Raw genomic sequence first — 20,433 nt, 5'->3', positions numbered from 1 at the left:
ATGGTTTTCTCTGGGTATATGGCCAGTAGTGGGATTGCTGGGTCAGATGGTAATTCTATTCTTAGTTTTTAAGGAACCTCCATACTGTTCTCCATAGTGGCTGCATCAATTTACATTCCCACCAACAGTGCAAGAAGGTTCCCTTTTCTCCACACCCTCTCCAGCAATTGCTGTTTTTAGGTTTTCTGAGGATGCCCATTCTAACTGGTGTGAGGTGATACCTCACTGTAGTTTTGATTTGCATTTCTCTAATAATTAGTGATGTTGAGCAGCTTTTCATGTGCTCCTTGGCCATCTGTATGTCTTCTTTGGAGAAATGTCTATTTAGGTCTTCTTCCCATTTTTTGATTGGGTCTTTTTTTTTTTAATATTGAGCTGCATGAGATGTTTATATATTTTGCAGATTAATCCTTTGTCTGCTGATTTGTTTGCAAATATTTTCTCCCACTCTGAGGGTAGTCTTTTCATCTTGTTCATGGTTTCCTTTGCTGTGCAAAAGCTTTTAAGTTTCATTAGGTCCCATTTGTTTATTTTATTTTTTTTATTAGTATTTTTACATCTTTATTGGAATATAATTGCTTTACAATGGTGTGTGAGTTTCTGCTTTATAACAAAGTGAACCAGTTATACATATACATATGTTCCCATATCTCTTGCCTCTTGCGTCTCCCTCCCTCCCACCCTCCCTATCCCACCCCTCCAGGTGGTCACAAAGCACGGAGCCGATCTCCCTGTGCCATGCAGCTGCTTCCCACTAGCTATCTATTTTACGTTTGGTAGTGTATATATGTCCATGCCTCTCTCTTGCCCTGTCACAGCTCACCCTTCCCCCTTCCCATATCCTCAAGTCCATTCTCCAGTAGGTCTGTGTCTTTATTCCTGTCTTACCCCTAGGTTCTTCATGACATTTTTTTCCCTTAAATTCCATATATATGTGTTAGCATATGGTATATGTCTTTCTCTTTCTGACTTACTTCACTCTGTATGACAGACTCTAGGTCCATCCGCCTCATTACAAATAACTCAATTTCGTTTCTTTTTATGGCTGAGTAATATTCCATTGTATATATGTGCCACATCTTCTTTATCCATTCATCCGATGATGGACAGTTAGGTTGTTTCCATCTCTGGGCTATTGTAAATAGAGCTGCAATGAACATTTTGGTACATGACTCTTTTTGAATTATGGTTTTCTCAGGGTATATGCCCAGTAGTAGGATTGCTGGGTCATATGGTAGTTCTGTTTGTAGCTTTTTAAGGAACCTCCGTACTGTTCTCCATAGTGGCTGTACCAATTCACATTCCCACCAGCAGTGCAAGAGTGTTTCCTTTTCTCGACACCCTCTCCAGCATTTATTGTTTCGAGATTTTTTGATGATGGCCGTTCTGACTGGTGTGAGATGATATCTCATGGTAGTTTTGATGTGCATTTCTCTAATGATTAATGAAGTTGAGCATTCTTTCATGTGTTTGTTGGCAGTCTGTATATCTTCTTTGGAGAAATGTCTATTTAGCTCTGCACATTTTTGGGTTGGGTTGTTTGTTTTTTTGTTATTGAGCTGCATGAGCTGCTTATAAATTTTGGAGATTAATCCTTTGTCATTTGCTTCATTTGAAATATTTTCTCTCATTCTGAGGGTTGTCTTTTGGTCTTGTTTATGGTTTCCTTTGCTGCGCAAAAGCTTTGAAGTTTCATTAAGTCCCATTTGTTTATTTTTGTTTTTATTTCCATTTCTCTAGGAGGTGGGTCAAAAAGGATCTTGCTGTGATTTATGTCATAGAGTGTTCTGCCTATGTTTTCCTCTAAGAGTTTGATAGTTTCTGGCGTCACATTTATGTCTTTAATCCATTTTGAGCTTATTTTTGTGTATGGTGTTAGGGAGTGATCTAATCTCATACTTTTACAGGTACCTGTCCAGTTTTCCCAGGACCACTTATCGAAGAGGCTGTCCTCTCTCCACTGTACATTCCTGCCTCCTTTATCAAAGATAAGATGACCATATTTGTGTGGGTTTATCTCTGGGCTTTCTATCCTGTTCCATTGGCTCTCTTTCTGTTTTTGTGCCAGTACCATACTGTCTTGATTACTGTAGCTTTGTAGTATAGTCTGAAGTCAGGGAGCCTGATTCCTCCAGCTCCGTTTTTCGTTCTCAAGGTTGCTTTGGCTATTCGGGGTCTTTTGTGTTTCCATACAAATTGTGAAATTTTTTGTTCTAGTTCTTTGAAAAATGCCAGTGGTAGTTTGATAGGGATTGCATTGAATCTATAGATTGCTTTGGGTAGTAGAGTCATTTTCACAATGTTGATTCTTCTAATCGAAGACCACGGTATATCTCTCCATATATTTGTATCATCTTTAATTTCTTTCATCAGTGTCTTATAATTTTCTGCATACAGGTCTTTTGTCTCCTTAGGTACGTTTATTTGTAGATATTTTATTCTTTTTGTTGCAGTGGTAGATGGGAGTGTTTTCTTGATTTCACTTTCAGATTTTTCATCATTAGTGTATAGGAATGCCAGAGATTTCTGTGCAGTAATTTTGTATCCTGCTACTTTACCAAATTCATTGATTAGCTCTAGTAGTTTTCTGGTTGCATCTTTAGGATTCTCTATGTATAGTATCATGTCATCTGCAAACACTGACAGCTTTACTTCTTCTTTTCCGATTTGGATACCTTTTATTTCCTTTTCTTCTCTGATTGCTGTGGCTAAAACTTCCAAAACTATGTTGAATAAGAGCGGTGAGAGTAGGCAACCTTGTCTTGTTCCTGATCTTAGTGGAAATGCTTTCACTTTTTCACCATTGAGGATGATGTTGGCTGTGGGCTTCTCATATATGGCCTTTATTATGTTGAGGAAAGTTCCCTCTGTGACTACTTTCTGAAGAGTTTTTATCATAAATGGGTGTTGAATTTTGTCAAAGGCTTTCTCTGCATCTATTGAGATGATCATATGGTTTTTTTCCTTCAATTTGTTAATATGGTTTATCACATTGATAGATTTGCGTATATTGAAGAATCCTTGCATTCCTGGAATAAACTCCACTTGATCATGGTGTATGATCCTTTTAATGTGCTGTTGGATTCTGTTTGCTAGTATTTTGTTGAGGATTTTTGCATCTATGTTCATCAGTGATATTGGCCTGTAGTTTCCTTTCTTTGTGACATCTTTGTCTGGTTTTGGTATCAAGGTGTTGGTGGCCTCGTAGAAGGAATTTGGAAGTGTTCCTCCCTCTGCTATATTTTGGAAGAGTTTGAGAAGGATAGGTGTTAGCTCTTCTCTAAATGTTTGATAGAATTCGCCCGAGAAGCCATCTGGTCCTGGGCTTTTGTTTGTTGGAAGATTTTAAATCACAGTTTCAATTTCAGTGCTTGTGATTGGTCTGTTCATATTTTCTATTTCTTCCTGTTTCAGTCTTGGCAGATTGTGCATTTCTAAGAATTTGTCCATTTCTTCCAGGTTGTCCATTTTATTGGCATAGAGTTGCTTGTAATAATCTCTCATGATCTTTTTTATTTCTGCAGTGTCAGTCATTACTTCTCTTTTTTCATTTCTAATTCTATTGATTTGAGTCTTCTCCCTTTTGTTCTTGATGAGTCTGGCTAATGGTTTATCTATTTTGTTTATCTTCTCGAAGAACCAGCTTTTAGTTTTATTGATCTTTGCTATTCTTTCCTTCATTTCTTTTTCATTTATTTCTGATCTGATTTTTATGATTTCTTTCCTTCTGCTAACTTTGGGGTTTTTTGTTCTTCTTTCTCTAATTGCTTTAGGTGCAAGGTTAGGTTGTATATTCGAGATGTTTCCTGTTTCTTAAGATGGGCTTGTATTGCTATAAACTTCCCTCTTAGAACTACTTTTGCTGCATCGCGTAGGTTTTGGGTCATGGTGTCTCCATTGTCATTTGTTTCTAGGTATTTTTTTATTTCCTCTTTGATTTCTTCAGTGGTCACTTCGTTATTAAGTAATGTATTGTTTAGCCTCCATGTGTTTGTATTTTTTACAGATCTTTTCCTGTAATTGATATCTCGTCTCATGGTGTTGTGGTTGGAAAAGATACTTGATACAATTTCAATTTTCTTAAATTTACCAAGGCTTGATTTGTGACCCAAGATATGATCTATCCTGGAGAATGTTCCATGAGCACTTGAGAAAAATGTGTATTCTGTTGTTTTTGAATGGAGTTTCGTATAAATATCAATTAAGTCCATCTTGTTTAATGTATCATTTAAAGCTTATGTTTCCTTATTTATTTTCGTTTTGGATGATCTGTCCATTGGTATTGCGGTGTTAAAGTCCCCTACTATGATGCGTTACTGTCGATTTCCCCTTTTATGGCTGTTAGTATATGCCTTATGTATTGAGGTGCTCCTATGTTGTGTGCATAAATATTTACAATTGTTATATCTTCTTCTTGGATCAATCCCTTGATCATTATGTAGTGTCCTTCTTTGTCTCTTGTAATAGTCTTTATTTTAAAGTCTATTTTGTCTGATATGAGAATTGCTACTCCAGCTTTCTTTTGGTTTCCATTTGCATGGAATATCTTTTTCCATCCCCTTACCTTCAGTGTGTATGTGTCTCTAGGTCTGAAGTGGGTCTCTTGTAGACAGCATATATATGGGTCTTGTTTTTGTATCCATTCAGCCAATCTGTGTCTTTTGGTGGGAGCATTTAGTCCATTTACATTTAAGGTAATTATCGATATGTATGTTCCTATTCCCATTTTCTTAATTGTTTTGGGTTCGTTATTATAGGTCTTTTCCTTCTCTTGTGTTTCTTGTCTAGAGAAGTTCCTTTAGCATTTGTTGTAAAGCTGGTTTGGTGGTGGTGAACTCTCTCAGCTTTTGCTTGTCTGTAAAGGTTTTAATTTCTCCATCAAATGTGAATGAGATCCTTGCTGGGTAGAGTAATCTTGGTTGTAGGTTTTTCTCCTTCATCACTTTCAGTATGTCCTGCCAGTCCCTTCTGGCTTGCAGAGTTTCTGCTGAGAGATCAGCTGTGAACCTTATGGGGATTCCCTTGTGTGTTATTTGTTGTTTTTCCCTTGCTACTTTTAATATGCTTTCTTTGTATTTAATTTTTGACAGTTTGATTAATATGTGTCTTGGCGTATTTCTCCTTGGATTTATCCTGTATCAGACTCTCTGTGCTTCTTGGACTTGATTAACTATTTCCTTTCCCATATTAGGGAAGTTTTCAACTATAATCTCTTCAAATATTTTCTCAGTCCCTTTCTTTTTCTCTTCTTCTTCTGGAACCCCTATAATTCGAATGTCGGTGCGTTTAATGTTGTCCCAGAGGTCTCTGAGACTGTCTTCAGCTCTTTTCATTCTTTTTTCTTTATTCTGCTCTGCAGTAGTTATTTCCACTATTTTATCTTCCAGGTCACTTATCCATTCTTCTGCCTCTGTTATTCTGCTATTGATCCCATCTAGAGTCTTTTTAATTTCATTTATTTTGTTGTTCATCATTGTTTGTTTCATCTTTAGTTCTTCTAGGTCCTTGTTAAATGTTTCTTGCATCTTGTCTATTCTATTTCCAAGATTTTGGATCATCTTTACTATCATTATTCTGAATTCTTTTTCAGGTAGACTGCCTATTTCCTCTTCATTTGTTAGGTCTGGTGGGTTTTTATCTTGCTCCTTCATCTGCTGTGTGTTTTTCTGTCTTCTCATTTTGCTTATCTTATTGTGTTTGGGGTCTCCTTTTTGCAGGCTGCAGGTTTGTAGTTCCCGTTGTTTTTGATGTCTGTCCCCAGTGTCTAAAGTTGGTTCAGTGGGTTGTGTAGGCTTCCTGGTGGAGGGGACTAGTGCCTGTGTTCTGCTGGATGAGCCTGATCTTGTCTTTCTGGTGGGCAGGTCCACGTCTGGTGGTGTGTTTTGGGGTGTCTGTAGCCTTATTATGATTTTAGGCAGCCTCTCTGCTAATGGGTGGGGTTGTGTTCCTGTCTTACTAGTTGTTTGGCATAGGTTTTCCAGCACTGTAGGTTGCTGGTCGTTGAGTGAAGCTGGGTGTTGGTGTTGAGATGGAGATCTCTGGGAGATTTTCACCGTTTGATATTATATGGAGCTGGGAGGTCTCTTGTGGACCAGTGTCCTGAAGTTGGCTCTCCCACCTAAGAGGCATAGCAGTGACTCCTGGCTGCAGCGCCAATAGCCTTTTATCCACATGGCCATTCTATAGTGGCAGGCTGGGACTTTTGGAGCTGGGTGCTTCCGTAGTCATGTTCTTTCAGTCCATTGCCTGTCCAAGTTTTTTCCTCCTACGCCATGTGAAATGTCACTGGGCCTTGTCTTACGGAATTTTCCAACTCCATCAGCAGCAGGAGTGCCACATCCCAGTGGTGACATTGAGAAGACCCATTCACTGGAGTGATGGGACCAAAACCCTGAGTAAGACTGACGAGCCACAGAACCACGTCTGCTCCTGCACCAAGCCCAAGGCTCTCCACTTGCACCTGCGCAGTCACTGTTGCATTTGTTTATCTTTGTTTTTATTTCCATTACTCTAGGAGGTGGATCAAAAAATATCTTGCTGTGATTTATGTCAAAGAGTGTTCTTCCTATGTTTTCCTCTAAGCATTTTATAGTGTCCGGTCTTACATTTAGGTCTCTAATCCATTTTGAGTTTATTTTTGTGTATGGTGTTAGGGAGTGTTCTAATTTCATTCTTTTACATGTAGCTGTCCTGTTTTCCCAGCACCACTTATTGAGGAAACTGTCTTTTCTCCATTGTATATCCTTGCCTCCTTTGTCATAGATTAGTTGACGATAGGTGCATGGGTTTATCTCTGGGCTTTCTATCTTGTTCCATTGATCTATATTTCTGTTTTTGTGCCAGTACCATATTGTCTTGATTACTGTAGCTTTGAAGTCAGGGAGTCTGATTCCTCCAGCTCTGTATTTCTCCCTCAAGACTGCTTTGGCTATTCGGAGTCTTCTGTGTCTCCATACAAATTTTAAGATTTTTTTGTTGTAATTCTGTAAAACATGCTATTGGTATTTTGATAGGGATTGCATTGAATCTGTAGATTGCTTTGGGTAGTATAGTCATTTTCACAATACTGATTCTTCCAATTCAAGAACATGGTATTTCTCTCCATCTGTTGGTATCATCTGTAATTTCTTTCGTCAGTGTCTTATAGTTTTCTGCATACAGGTCTTTTGTCTCCCTAGGTAGGTTTATTCCTAGGTATTTTCTTTTTGTTGCAAAGGTAAATGGCAGTGTTTCCTTAATTTCTCTTTCAGATTTTTCATCATTAGTATATAGGAATGCAAGAGATTTCTGTGCATTAATTTTATATCCTCAGCTTTACCAAATTCATTGATTACCTCTAGTAGTTTTCTGGTGGCATCTTTAGGATTCTCTATGTATAGTATCATGTCATCTGCAAACAGTGACAGTTTCACTTCTTCATTTCCTATTCATATTCCTTTTATTTCTTTTTTCTCTGATTGCCATGGCTAGGACTTCCAAAACTATGTTTAATAATAGTGGTGAAAGTGGACATCCTTGTCTTGTTCCTGGTCTTAGAGGAAATGCTTTCAGTTTTTCACCATTGAGAATGGTGTTTGCTTTGCGTTTTTCATATATGGCCTTTATTATGTTGAGGTAGGTTCCCTCTATGCCCACTTTGTAGAGAGTTTTTATCATAAATGGGTGTTGAATTTTGCCAAAAGCTTTTTCTGCATCTATTGAGATGATCATATGGTTTTTATTCTTCAATTTGTTAATATGGTGTATCACATTGATTGATTTGCATATATTGAAGAATCCTTGCATCTTTGGGATAAACCCCACTTGATCATGGTGTATGATCCTTTTAATGTGTTGTTGGATTCTGTTTGCTAGTATTTTGTTGAGGATTTTTGTATCTATGTTCATCAATGATATTGGTCTGTAATTTTTTTTTTTTTGTAGTATCTTTGTCTGGTTTTGGTATCAGGGTGATGGTGGCCTCATAGAATGAGTTTCAGAGTGTTCCTTCCTCTGCAATTTCTTGGAAGAGTTTGAGAAGGATAGGTGTTAGCTCTTCTCTAAATGTTTGATAGAATTCACCTCTGAAGCTATCTGGTCCTGGACTTTTGTTTGTTGGAAGATGTTTAATCACAGTTTCATTTTCATTACTTGTGATTGGTCTGTTCATATTATTTTCTATTTCTTCCTGGTTCAGTCTTGGAAGGTTATACCTTTCTAAGAATTTGTCCATTTCTTCCAGATTTTCCATTTTAGTGGCTAGAGTTACTTGTAGTAGTCTCTTAGGATGCTTTGTATTTCTGTGGTGTCTGTTGTTACTTCTCCTTTTTCATTTCTAATTTTATTGATTTGAGTCCTCTCCCTCTTTTTCTTGATGAGTCTGGCTAATGGTTTATCACTTTTGTTTATCTCCTCAAAGGACCAGCTTTTAGTTTTATTGATCTTTGCTATTGTTTTCTTTGTTTCTATTTCATTTATTTCTGCTGTGATCTTTATGATTTCTTTCCTTCTGCTAACTTTTGGTTTTGTTTGTTCTTCTTTCTTTAGTTCCTTTAGGTGTAAGGTTAAATTGTTTATTTGAGATTTTTCTTATATCTTGAGGTAGGATTGTATTGGTATAAACTTCCCTCTTAGAACTGCTTTTGCTGCATCCCATAGGTTTTGGATCATCGTGTTTTCATTGTCATTTGTCTCTAGGTATTTTTTGATTTCCTCTTTGATTTTTTCAGTGATCTCTTGGTTATTTAGTAACGTATTTTTTAGCCTTTATGCATTTGTGTTTTTTACATTTTTTCCTTGTAATTCACTTCTAATCTCATAGCGTTGTGGGCAGAAAACATGCTTGATATGATTTCAATTTTCTTAAATTTACTGTGGCTTGATTTGTGACCCAAGATGTGATCTATCCTGGAGAATATTCTGTGTGCACTTAAGAAGAAGGTGTAATCTGCTGTTTTTGGATGGAATGTCCTATAAATATCAATTAAATCTATTTGGTCTATTGTATCATTTAAAGCTTGTGTTTCCTTATTAATTTTCTGTTTGGATGATCTGTCCATTGGTGTAAGTGAGGTTTACAGCCCCCCAATATTATTGTGTTACTGTCGATTTCCTCCTTTATAGTTGGTAGCAGTTGCCTTATGTATTGAGGTGCTCCTATGTTGGGTGCATATATATTTATAATTGTTATATCTTCTTCTTGGATTCATCCCTTGATCATTATGTAGTGTCCTTCCTTTCCTCTTGTAACATTCTTTATTTTAAAGTCTATTTTATCTGATATGAGTATTGCTACTCCAGCTTTCTTCTGATTTCCATTTGCATGGAATATCTTTTCTATCCACACACTTTCAGTCTGTATGTGTCCCTAAGCCTAAAGTGGGTCTCTTGTAGACAGCACATATATGGGTCTTGTTTTTGTGTCCATTCAGCAAGCCTGTGTCTTTTGTTTGGAGCATTTAATCCATTCATGTTTAAGATAATTATCGATATGTATGTTCCTATGACCATTTTCTTAATTGTTTTGGGTTTGTTTTTGTCGGCCCTTTTCTTCTCTTGTGTTTCCCTCTTAGAGAAGTTCCTTTAGCATTTCTTGTACAGCTGGTTTGGTGGTGCTGAATTCTCTTAGCTTTTGCTTGTCTGTAAAGCTTTTGATTTCTCCATCCAATCTGAATAAGATCCTTGCCAGGTAGAGTAATCTTGGTTGTAGGTTCTTCCCTTTCATCTCTTTAAGTGTGTCATGCCACTCCCTTCTGGCTTGTAGAGTTTTTGCTGAGAAATCAGCTGTTAACCTTATGGGAATTCCCTTGTATATTATTTGTCATTTTTCCCTTGCTGCTTTCAATAATTTTTCTTTGTTTTTAATTTTTGCCAATTTGATTACTATGTGTCTCGGCGTGTTTCTCCGTGGGTTTATCCTGTATGGGACTCTCTGCGCTTCCTGGACTTGCGTGGCTATTTCCTTTTCCATGTTAGGGAATTTTTTGACTATAATCTCTTCAAATATTTTCTTGGGTTCTTTCTCTCTCTTCTCATTCTGGCACCCCTATAATGCAAATATTGTTGCATTTAATATTGTCCCAGAGGTCTCTTAGGCTCTCTTCATTTCTTTTCATTCTGTTTTCTTTATTCTGTTCTGCAGCAGTGAGTTCCACCGTTCTGTCTTCCAGGTCACTTATCCGTTTTCTGCCTCAGTTATTCTTCTATTGATTCCTTCTAGTGTAGTTTTCATTTCAGTTATTGTGCTGTTCATCTCTGTTTGTTCTTTAATTCTTTTAGGTCTTTGTTAAATATTTCTTGCATCTTCTCAATCTTTGCCTCCATTCTTTTTCTGAGGTCCTGGATCATCTTCACTATCATTATTCTGAATTCTTTTTCTGGAAGGTTGCCTATCTCCTCTTCATTTAGTTGTTTTTCTGGGGTTTTATCTTGTTTCTTCATCTGGTACATAGCCCTCTGCCTTTTCATTTTGTTTATCTTTCTGTGAATGTGGTTTTCATTCCCCAGGCTGCAGGATTGTAGTTCTTCTTGCTTCTGCTCTCTGCCCATTGGTGGATGAGGATATCTAAGGGGCTTATGCCTGAAACTGCCTTTTAGCCGTTGTTCTCCTTCTAGACAGTTGCCGTGGGTTTTTAGGCTCTGCATATGGGAAGATCAGATTCCTTCCATAGAGTGTTATAAACGTGCGCTTGATGCATTCTCAAGGTTTTAGCGGCTGGCTAGGCAAGTCTGAAATATGTAGGGTAGGCTGGAACTCTGGAGCATGGCCTGAAGCTGCTGCCCACAGGTGGAATGTCTTCGTCCTGTAGTCTTTTTTTTCTTAATTTAGGATTCAGAGGCCGTAATAATAATTCTTAGTGGGAAATGTCTTATATTTTGATTGAATTTTCATTTATTAGCCATGTTGGATTATGAACTATTTTCAGGAAAATGTGACCCTATTTTAACATGTGGTGTTGTTAATACTCAACTTTCATGGCTAAAAGAGAGAGAAGTTTGTAGTTATTTTGTGAATTTATGACCATTTAGTTAGCTAATTTTAATAAGTCTATGCTTCATATTTATAAAGCTTCATATTTATAATTGTGGAGAATTATAAACCTATATAAACATTTTTTTCCAATTTTGGTGAAAATAATTATTTTATAAATTAAGATAATTCATGGATTGGCAGGCATTTTTCTGGAAATCTCTATAACTTTCTATAATCTTTATTATTAACTTTGAATACTTATATAATTAAAATAATTGTAAGCAGTAGTGCCTGTTAGGATGTTTGGTTGAACTTTGAAACCCAATTTATGCTTTTCCTTTTGCAAAGCTTACTTTTCCATTACAGACTAGACTGTTTTGAACATCCAAAATTGTACTATCCAATGGTAAATAATATTTTTAGTATTATTTTACATTAGAATGATTGTGAATGCATATTTCACCCATTTTTTAAATCTTCCTTTAAAGCATAACATACTGTCTTAAATCACTGCATATACTTATGTTCTTTAGAATTGGTCAATTGAATGTTGTAGACTATGGGATAATTAAATCTGATATTGAATATAAGTGGCTGTTATTGTCATATTGAAAGATCGAATGCATAATGTGATTTTTTTCTTAGTAGAGCAATATATTATGAGAAGTTTGGATAAGGAATTCCAGGACTGTGAAATAGTTCTATGTGTGTTTCTTAGCACTATCTTAGGTGGAAACATATACAAGAAGTGAAATACCATGTTCTTGAGAAATCTCTAATTATTGTAGGAGAAAGTTTGAATTCATAAAATCATTAGAACCATGTTTCAAAAATTAAAGGACTGAGAGAGACTTCTATTTAGGATTAGGGAAGGAAGTATTAGAACTTCTATTTCTATTTATTTTTAATGCTTTATATATGTTTTATAATGAATAATATAATATATGTATTTTATATAAATTTATAAAATATAAATATGTATTTGTATTGTATAAATATTTATATATTTGGAGTGAATGCTCACAGATTTCTTATTGATGGAAATGTGTTAATGCTGTTAACAAGAGGAAGCCAAAGGTATCAATGTGGACTGCAGAGTTGGAAAAGGCTTTATAGAATAGGTAGATTTAAAAAACAAAGTAGAGTTTAAGATACAGAGAGGATTTGGATAGTTGTAGAGAATGATGGAGTGTGCAAAGTATTATGTTTAGGAGAGTATCATTAACAATGATGTAAGTACTCAACATTAGTTTATTTCCTTCTTTGGTTGATAGTATAGTTCTCAAAACCAAAAAATCTTCTTTCTCCCTTACCTTTCACTTCTAATTGGTTATCTAATGCTGTTGTTTCTAACTCTTAATATCTAGCTCTTAAAATCTAACTAATTTAAGAGTTTTTAACGCTTAAATATCTTTTGAATCTTCCCCCTTTTCTTCGTCTCCACAGACCTAGAACAGTTCAAGTCCTCATTTCCTCTTTCCTGGTTTTTAGAGTTTCAAGCACATTCTCTTAGCCTAGGAGAGGGATGCATGTGAGTAACATAATGGAACACAAATTGTATCTGGGACATTATCATAAACCATGCTTCATATTACCCTTATTTGTCCTCATCTTTGTCATCTCTTTTTGTGTTTACTAGGCTTCTATTTGCTTTGGCCTTTATTCATAACCTTCTTTCTTACTGCAGTAGCCCTCATTCTTACTGCATTGTTTCCTGGCTACACTTTGCATTCTTCCTTAATGATATTTTCGTAGGATTACATCTTGATTAGTGTATGCCTCCACTGTCCCCTCAGGAGTTACAATCATTGACCTATCCTAAGACCACTGTTATTCTGTGCACTTCTCAGATACAGCCTACTCTACCCCTTATAGCTTGACATTAGCTTGGAACCAGACATCTCTGACCAGAACTAATTGCAGTATCTTTAGAATCAATCTTTTTGTTTCCAGTCTTGTCTACCTTTTGTTCATTCTCTGCATTTATGCTAGAGTGTTCCTTTAAAAATACAAATCTGACTATTCTGTGTTGCAGATTTAAGAGCCATCTAATTGCCTAAATTCAAACTCTTTGTTTCTTCATTGTTCATTTAAAGAATGAGGTAGTGCATACCAAGTAAGTTAAAGACAACTGTAAATTCAGAATCTTTGTCAAATAATTTTTTGTGTGTTTCTTTACTTGGTACAGTTTTCTTTGCTTCTTCATGTGTCTCCCATCTTCAGTTCAGTCTAATATAGCTCTAAACAGGTTTTACTCCTGTGGTCAGTTTTCTATCTCTGTGCCCACATTTATTTTCACTCTGGTTGTATAATAGATTCTCCTTCTAGTTTTTTCTATTGCTTCTTCTTTGGTTATTAGATACACAATAACTATAGAACTTAGACTTAGATGATTCTCATTTAGCTTTGGATATTCATTAGGAACATAACAGACATGGTCTTTGTTCTCATGAGATTTTGCACTCGGAGACACATAAAATGAATAATTACAAATAAATATTTAATTACAAATTGGGATAAGTGCTATGAAGGAATGAAATGAATGAAAATGACAAAATATAAGAAAATAATAAGGCCTAATCTAGATTTGGTGATCAAGGATGGCCTTAAACTGAGACCTAAGTAAGTGAGATTTAGTTAAGGGAAAGCATGTGAGTTGGAGAGAGCTTTTCATTCAGGAGGAAAAGCATGTAGAAATGCCCTGAGGTGTGAAGGAGCTTGGTTAATACATGTGAGTGAATGAAAACCTTTGTGACTAAGTGTAAGAAGAAATATGGAAAGGGGAATGAAGTGAGTATGGGGTAATAAGGACCAAATCAGGTAGGGCCAAGGAAAGGAATTTTGATTTTATTCTGCTGGCAAAGGAACACCACTGAAAGATTTTAATTAGAGGAATGACATGATCTTGTTTACATTTTTAAAGGATCATTGTCACTTCTGTATGGAAGGTAAATTTGATGTTGGGTGGGGAGTGTTGGTAGTGAGGAATAGAAGTGGAGAAATCAGATTGGAGGCTATTTGAATGGTACAACTATGAAAGAATGTCTTTTAAAAATGGAATCTTTTTTTTGTTTTCTTGTCTCTCCTTTCCCATTTTTTTAAATCCAGCTTTTAACGCATTTATATTCTTTTGATTTTTTAGAAGAGATGACTAAGCTTAAAAATAACAAAGAAGTAGAACTTGAAGAATTGAAAAAAATCTTGGTAAGTGTATGGTTTCTCTTATTAATATGTAGCAATTATTTTTCAAAATAGTATTAAATCCAGTGACTTAGACTCTCATCCTATAGATGTCTTATGGTAGTTTTTCAACTAAAATATAAAAAAAACTATATTTGGTTTTAGTGAAGCCACATTTCTTATCTCTATCAATTTTTATGGTATATTTTGATAACTGTCGGTGTAGGTGTTTATATTACTTAAGCATGTGTTGACAGTACATTTAAGTGAGATCAAATATGCCTATTCTGTAGATGATTGTAAATTTGGTGTGCGTTTGATAACTTTGAGCCACAAAGCTGCAATTTTGAGAAAGCTATGTATGATATCTATTCAGTACCTACGTTTAGTATTCAAATAGAATCATATTTAATGAATTTGTTAGGATAGGCTTCATTATGTTTTACTTGATTATAGTGTGTAGAGCATGGGTTGGTAAACTTTTTTTGTAAAGGACTAGATAGTAAATATTTTAGGCTTTGTGGCTATATACAGAATGTTAATTTTCTCCTCCCCTTCCATTTTTTTTTCTTTTATTTTTAACAATCTTATAAAAATGTAAGAACCATTCTTAGTTAAAGGGCCTACAAAAGAAGGTTGTGGGCTGATTTTGTCTTAGAGGCTGTAGTTTGCCAACCTTTGCTTATAAAAGACAATATTGTTTATCATTACAGGTCTTTGATTTTGGGTTTAACCAATCACATCTCTACCTGATTTTGCAACTCCTAATTCTTCCATCTCTTGGGAAGCACTATTTCCAAATGCTTATCCTTTCTTCAGTGAATTGCTTTTGCACAAATTCTTGCAAATAATAATATTTACATTTCTTTCAAATTTGATAATGTAAACTTATACTTCAGGTCTCAGCTTAAATATCAATTCTTTAGAAATCTCTCTTGACATTCCTAGCTAGTTTACGTCTCTGTGTAGCTTGTTCCTCTAGCACCCTGAATTTTTCCTTTATAGCACTTATCACAAATGAAATTTAATTTATTTTTGGTATAATTATTTAAAGCTTTATTCACCCTTTAGAGTCTCCTTTACTTAGCACAGTAGTTGGCACATAGTAGGTGGTCAATAAATAAATAGTGGAATGCTCCAATAAGGGCTAAGAACCTTTGTCCTGTTTGCCCTGTAACCTCAGTACTTAGCACAGTAACTGACACTTTGTAAGCACTTTATAAATATTTGTTGAATGAATTAATACTAAAGTATTATTTTTACACTCCTACATGGACAAGGATTGGTTTAGGTTTTGTTTTATTTGAATAGCCATTAGAGCATAATTAATATCTTGGTCCTTAGAATCATAATGCTTTGATGGTATCCAGCTTTTTACTTCTTAGCTGTATGACCTAGAGCAATTTACCTAAATTCTTGATGCCTTGGTTTTTCCATTTTATGAAATGGGGGAAATAATTGTACATATCTCATAGGGTGGTTGTGAAGGATGAATAAGATACATTTATTCATTTAACAAACATTTGTTGAGTTCCTTTTATGGTATACTCTGGGGATGCACTGGGGAGCAAATGGATGCATATCCTGTTTTCATGGAGCTAGTCATGAAATAATCATACTTAAATACAAGCAGCTATTCAAAGGTAATAATACAATGGTGTCAAGGGCAATAAAGGATTAGTTTACAGTGTAATAAAGGGATTTGAACTATGTAGAGAGTTTAGGAGACGTTTTTTGAAAAAGTAAAGATTGAACTGAAATCCAGAGAAGGAAGGGAAGTGCTTATCAGGTAGAGAAAATATGTGCAAAGGTCATTTGATAGGAAGGAGAATGGTGAATACAACATGGAGTGAAAGAAAGAGTGTGGTGCAAAATGAGGCTAGAGAGGTAGTAGGAGCCTGTTAATTCATGGCCCTTTAAAATCATATCAACAGAATTTTATGTTTATCCTAAGAGGAATGAGAAGCTCTAAAGAATTTCAGCAGGGAGTGACTTGGTCAGATTTGCAATTTGAAGAGCTCATTTGGTTTGCAGTACGGAGAACACAATATATTAAGAGAACAGTTCAGAATAGACAGACAATCACAGGAGCCAGAGAAGAGAACTTAGGCTGGGAGATGATGGTAGTAATGAGATACTACTTTGAGAGATATTTAAGATTTAAATACTTTGGATTGATGTAGGGTACTGATAATACCATTTGTTGAAAAGACTCTCTTTTTCTTTATATATGTATGTGTGTATGTATGTATTTATGTTTTTGGCTGCACCAAGCGGCTTACGGGATCTAAGTTCCTTGACCAGGGATTGAACCTGAGCTCTCGGCAGTGAAAGTGCGGAGTCCTAACCACTGGACCACCAGGGAATTCCCAAGACTCTCCTTTTTCTATTGAGTTACTCTTGCACATTTATAAAAAAAAATCAATTGACCATATTTGTGTGGGTCTACTTCTGGACTATTTCTGTTTCATTGATTTTTGTGGTCTATCCATTCACCAGTGTTTTGCTTACTGTAGCTTTATAGTGAGTCTTAGATTTGAGTAGTGTGATTCCTCCAGCTTTATTATTCTTTTGTGTATAATTTTTTTAATGTATTTATTTTTTGAATCTAATTGTATTTTATTTTTTCTTCCAGTTTTCTTGAGATATAATTGTCATACAGCACTGTATAAGTTTAACGTCTACAGCATAATGATTTGACTTACATACATTACAATAAGTCTACATCCATCATCTCATATAGATACAAAATTAAAGAAATAGAAAAAAATTTTCCTTGTGATGAGAACTCTTAAGATTTACTGTCTTAACAACTTTCATAAATAACATACAGCAGTGTGAATTATATCACATTGTACGTTACATCCCTAGTACTGTTTATCTTACAACTGGAAGTTTGTGCCTTTTGGCAGCCTTCATCCAACTCCTCGTCCTCCCTTATTTTCCCCACCCCCATAACCATAAATCTCATCTCTGTTTTATGACTTTGTTTGTTTGTTTTGAAGTATAATTGACCTAAAACAGTATATTAGTTCCTGTTGTACACCAGTGATTTGATATTTCTGTACATTTTGAAACGTTCACTGTGATAAGTCTAGTTACAGTATGTCACCATACAAATATATTACATAGGTATTGACTATATTCCCCACACTGTACATTTCATACCTGTGACTCATTTATTTTGCAACTGGAAGTTTGTACCTCTTAGTCTCCTTTGCCTATTTCTTTCCTACCCTCACCTCTCTCCCCTCTGGCAACCACCTGTTTTTTCACTGTATCTATAACTCTGTTTCTGTTTTGTTGTGTCTGTTCATTTGTTTTGTTTTTTAGATTTCACATATAAGTGAAATCATACAGTATTTGCCTTTCTCTGTACAACTTATTTCAACATAATACCCTCTGGGTCCACCTATGTTGTTGCAGATGAAAAGATTTCATTTTTTTTATGGCTGTTATCTATCTATCTTTCTCACATATCCTTTATCTGTTCATCAATTGATGGGCATTTATGTTGCTTCCATATCTTAGCTATTGTAAATAATGCTAATCCCACCAACAATGCATGAGGGTTCCCTTTGTTCCACATCCTCACCAACACTTGTTATCTCTTATCTTTTGATAATAGCCATTCTGACAGATGGGAGGTAGTATCTCATTGTGGTTTTGATTTGCCTTTCCCTGATTAGTGGTGATGAGCATCTTTTCATGTGCCGATTGGACATCTTTATGTCTTTGGAAAAATCTCTCTTCAGATCCTTTTCCCTGTCCTGTTTTATAATGAGCTTGTTTGGGTTTTTTTTGATGTTGAGTTGTATGAGTTCTTTGTTTCTTTGTATATTGTGGATATTAACCCCTTTTGGATGTATCATTTGCAAATATTTTCTCCCATTCAGTAGGTGGCCTTTTCATTTTTTTGATAGTTTCCTTTTCTATGAAAAAGTTTTTTAGTTTGATATAGTCCAATTTGTTTATTTTGCTTTTGTTTCCCTTGCTTGAGGAAACATATCCAAAAAAGATATTGCTAACACTGATGTCAAATAGTGTACTGCCTATGTTTTCTCCTAGGAATTTTATGGTTTCAGGTCTTGCATTTAAGTCTTCAAGCCATTTTGAATTTATTTTTATGCATGGTGTGAGAGAGTAGTCCAGTTTGATTCTTTCGCATGTAGCTATCCAGTGTTCCCAATACCATTTATTAAAGAGGCTGTCTTTTCCCCATTGTATTTCTTGCTCTTTTTTTGTAGGTTAATTGATTATATAAGCATGGGCTTAGTTCTGCGCCCTCTGTTCTGTTCCATTGATCTATGTGTCTGTTTTGGTGCCAGTACCATACTGTTTTGATGACTGTAGCTTTGTGGTAGAGTTTGAAATCAGGTATCATAATACCTCCTGCTTTGTTCTTTCTCAAGATCATTTTGGCAATCTGAGGTCTTTTGTGTTTCCATACAAATTTTAGAATTATTGTAGTATGGTGAAAAATGCCATTGTTATTTTGATAGGGAATGCATTGAATTTGTAGATTGCCTTGGGTATTGTGGTTGTTTTAATGACATTAATTCTTTGAATCCATGAATATGGTATACCTTTTCATCTTTTTTTTGTTTGTTTTCAATTTCTTTCATCAGTGTCTTATAGTTTTCCAGGTAGAGATTTTTACTTCCTTACTTAGAGTTATTCATAGGTATTTTATTCTCCTTGATGTGATTGTAAATGGGATAGCTTTCTTAATTTCTCTTTCTGTTAGTTTGTTGTTAGTATATAGAACTGCAGCAGATTTCTGTGTATTAATTTTGTGTCCTGTAACTTTACCGAATTCATGGATGAGTTCTAGCAGTTTTTTGGTGGCATCTTTAGGATTTTCTGTTTACAGTATCATGTCATATGCAAACAGTGACAATTTTACTTCTTCCTTTCTGATTTGGATTCCTTTTATTTCTTTTTCTTGTATGATAGATGTGGCTAAAATTTCCAATTCTTTGTTAGGTAGAAGTGGCAAGTGTTGGCATCATTGTCTTTTTCCTGATTTTAAAGGAAGTACTTTTGACTGTTTGAGTATGATGTTAGCTGTGGGCTTGTCATATATGACCTTTATTATGTTGAGATATATTCCCTCTATACTCACTTTCTGGAGAGTTTTTAGCATAAATGGATATTGAATTTTGTCAAAAACTTTTTCCACATCTATTGAGATGATCATATAATTTTTATTCTTCATCTGGTTAATGTGGTGTATCACATTAATTTGCAGATATTGAGCCATCCTTGCATCCCTGGGATAAACCCCACTTGATCATGGTGTATGATCCTTTTAATGTATTGTTGAATTTGGTTTCCTAATATTTTGTTGAGGATTTTTGTATCTATGTTCATCAATGATATTGGGGTGTAATCTTTTGTTTTTGTGATATCTTTGACTGGTTTTGCTAATAGGATAATACTGACCTGGCAGGATTAGTTTGGAAGAGTTCCTACCTCTGCAGTTTTTTGGAATAGTTTGAGAAGGTTAGGTGTTAATTCTCCTTTAAATGTTTGGTAGAATTCACCTATGAAGCCATCTGGTCCTGGACTTTTGTTTGCTGGAAATTTTTTAAATTACTGATTCAATTTCATTACTGGTAATTGGTCTGTTTATTCTTTCTATGTCTTCCTGGTTCAGTCTTGGAAAATTGTACAATTCTAGGAATTTGTTCTTTTCTTCTAGGCTGTCCATTTTATTGGTGTAAAATTGTTCATAGTAATCTCTCATGATCCTTTGTATTTCTGTGGTGTTGGTTCTATTTATCCTTTTTTATTTCTGGTTTTATTGATTTGGACCCTGTTTTTCTCTTGATGAGTCTCTTACTAAGGTTTATCAATTATGTCTATTTTTTCAAATAACCAGCTCTTAGTTTTGTTGATCTTTTCTATTGTTTTCTTAGTCTCTCTTTTTAAAAATTTAGTTCTGATTTTTATGATTTTCTTCCTTCCACTGACTTTGGGTTTTGTGTGTTCTTTTTCTACTTCCTTTGGGTGTAAGATTAAGCTATTTATTTGAGATTTTTCTTGTTTCCTGAGAGGTAGACTTGTATCACTATAAACCTCCCTCTTAGAACTGCTTTTGCTGCATTGCTTAGATTTTGGATTGTTGTGTTTTCATTTTCATTTGTCACCATGTATTTTCTGATTTATTCTTTGATTCCTTCAGTGATCCATTGGTTGTTTAGTAGCATATTGTTTAGCCTTCACATGTTTGGGAGTTTTTTTCCCTTGTAGTTTTTTTCTTTGTAGTTGATTTCTAGTCTCATAGTGTTGTGGTCAGA

At 35.2% G+C, this 20,433-nt stretch overlaps 1 protein-coding gene across 2 annotated transcripts in view; it reads left to right on the top strand.

Annotated features, from left to right (window-relative positions):
* The window catches only part of SYCP1 (synaptonemal complex protein 1), a gene marked incomplete at both ends in the record, with an annotated part of 153,453 nt that overhangs the window by 38,886 nt on the left and 94,134 nt on the right, over positions 1-20,433 (top strand). For both annotated transcript variants that reach the window (XM_082832354.1, XM_082832353.1), the window contains one exon: positions 14,094-14,155. In XM_082832354.1, coding sequence (XP_082688480.1) covers positions 14,094-14,155 — 62 coding nt within the window. The remainder of the gene's footprint in view (positions 1-14,093; positions 14,156-20,433) is intronic.

Source organism: Leucopleurus acutus, assembly GCF_964270905.1.
Source record: "Leucopleurus acutus genome assembly, chromosome: 2".
Lineage (NCBI taxonomy): Eukaryota > Metazoa > Chordata > Mammalia > Artiodactyla > Delphinidae > Leucopleurus > Leucopleurus acutus.
The sequence above is the reverse complement of the archived record's forward strand: the minus strand, read 5'-3'. Positions and strand labels throughout refer to the sequence as shown.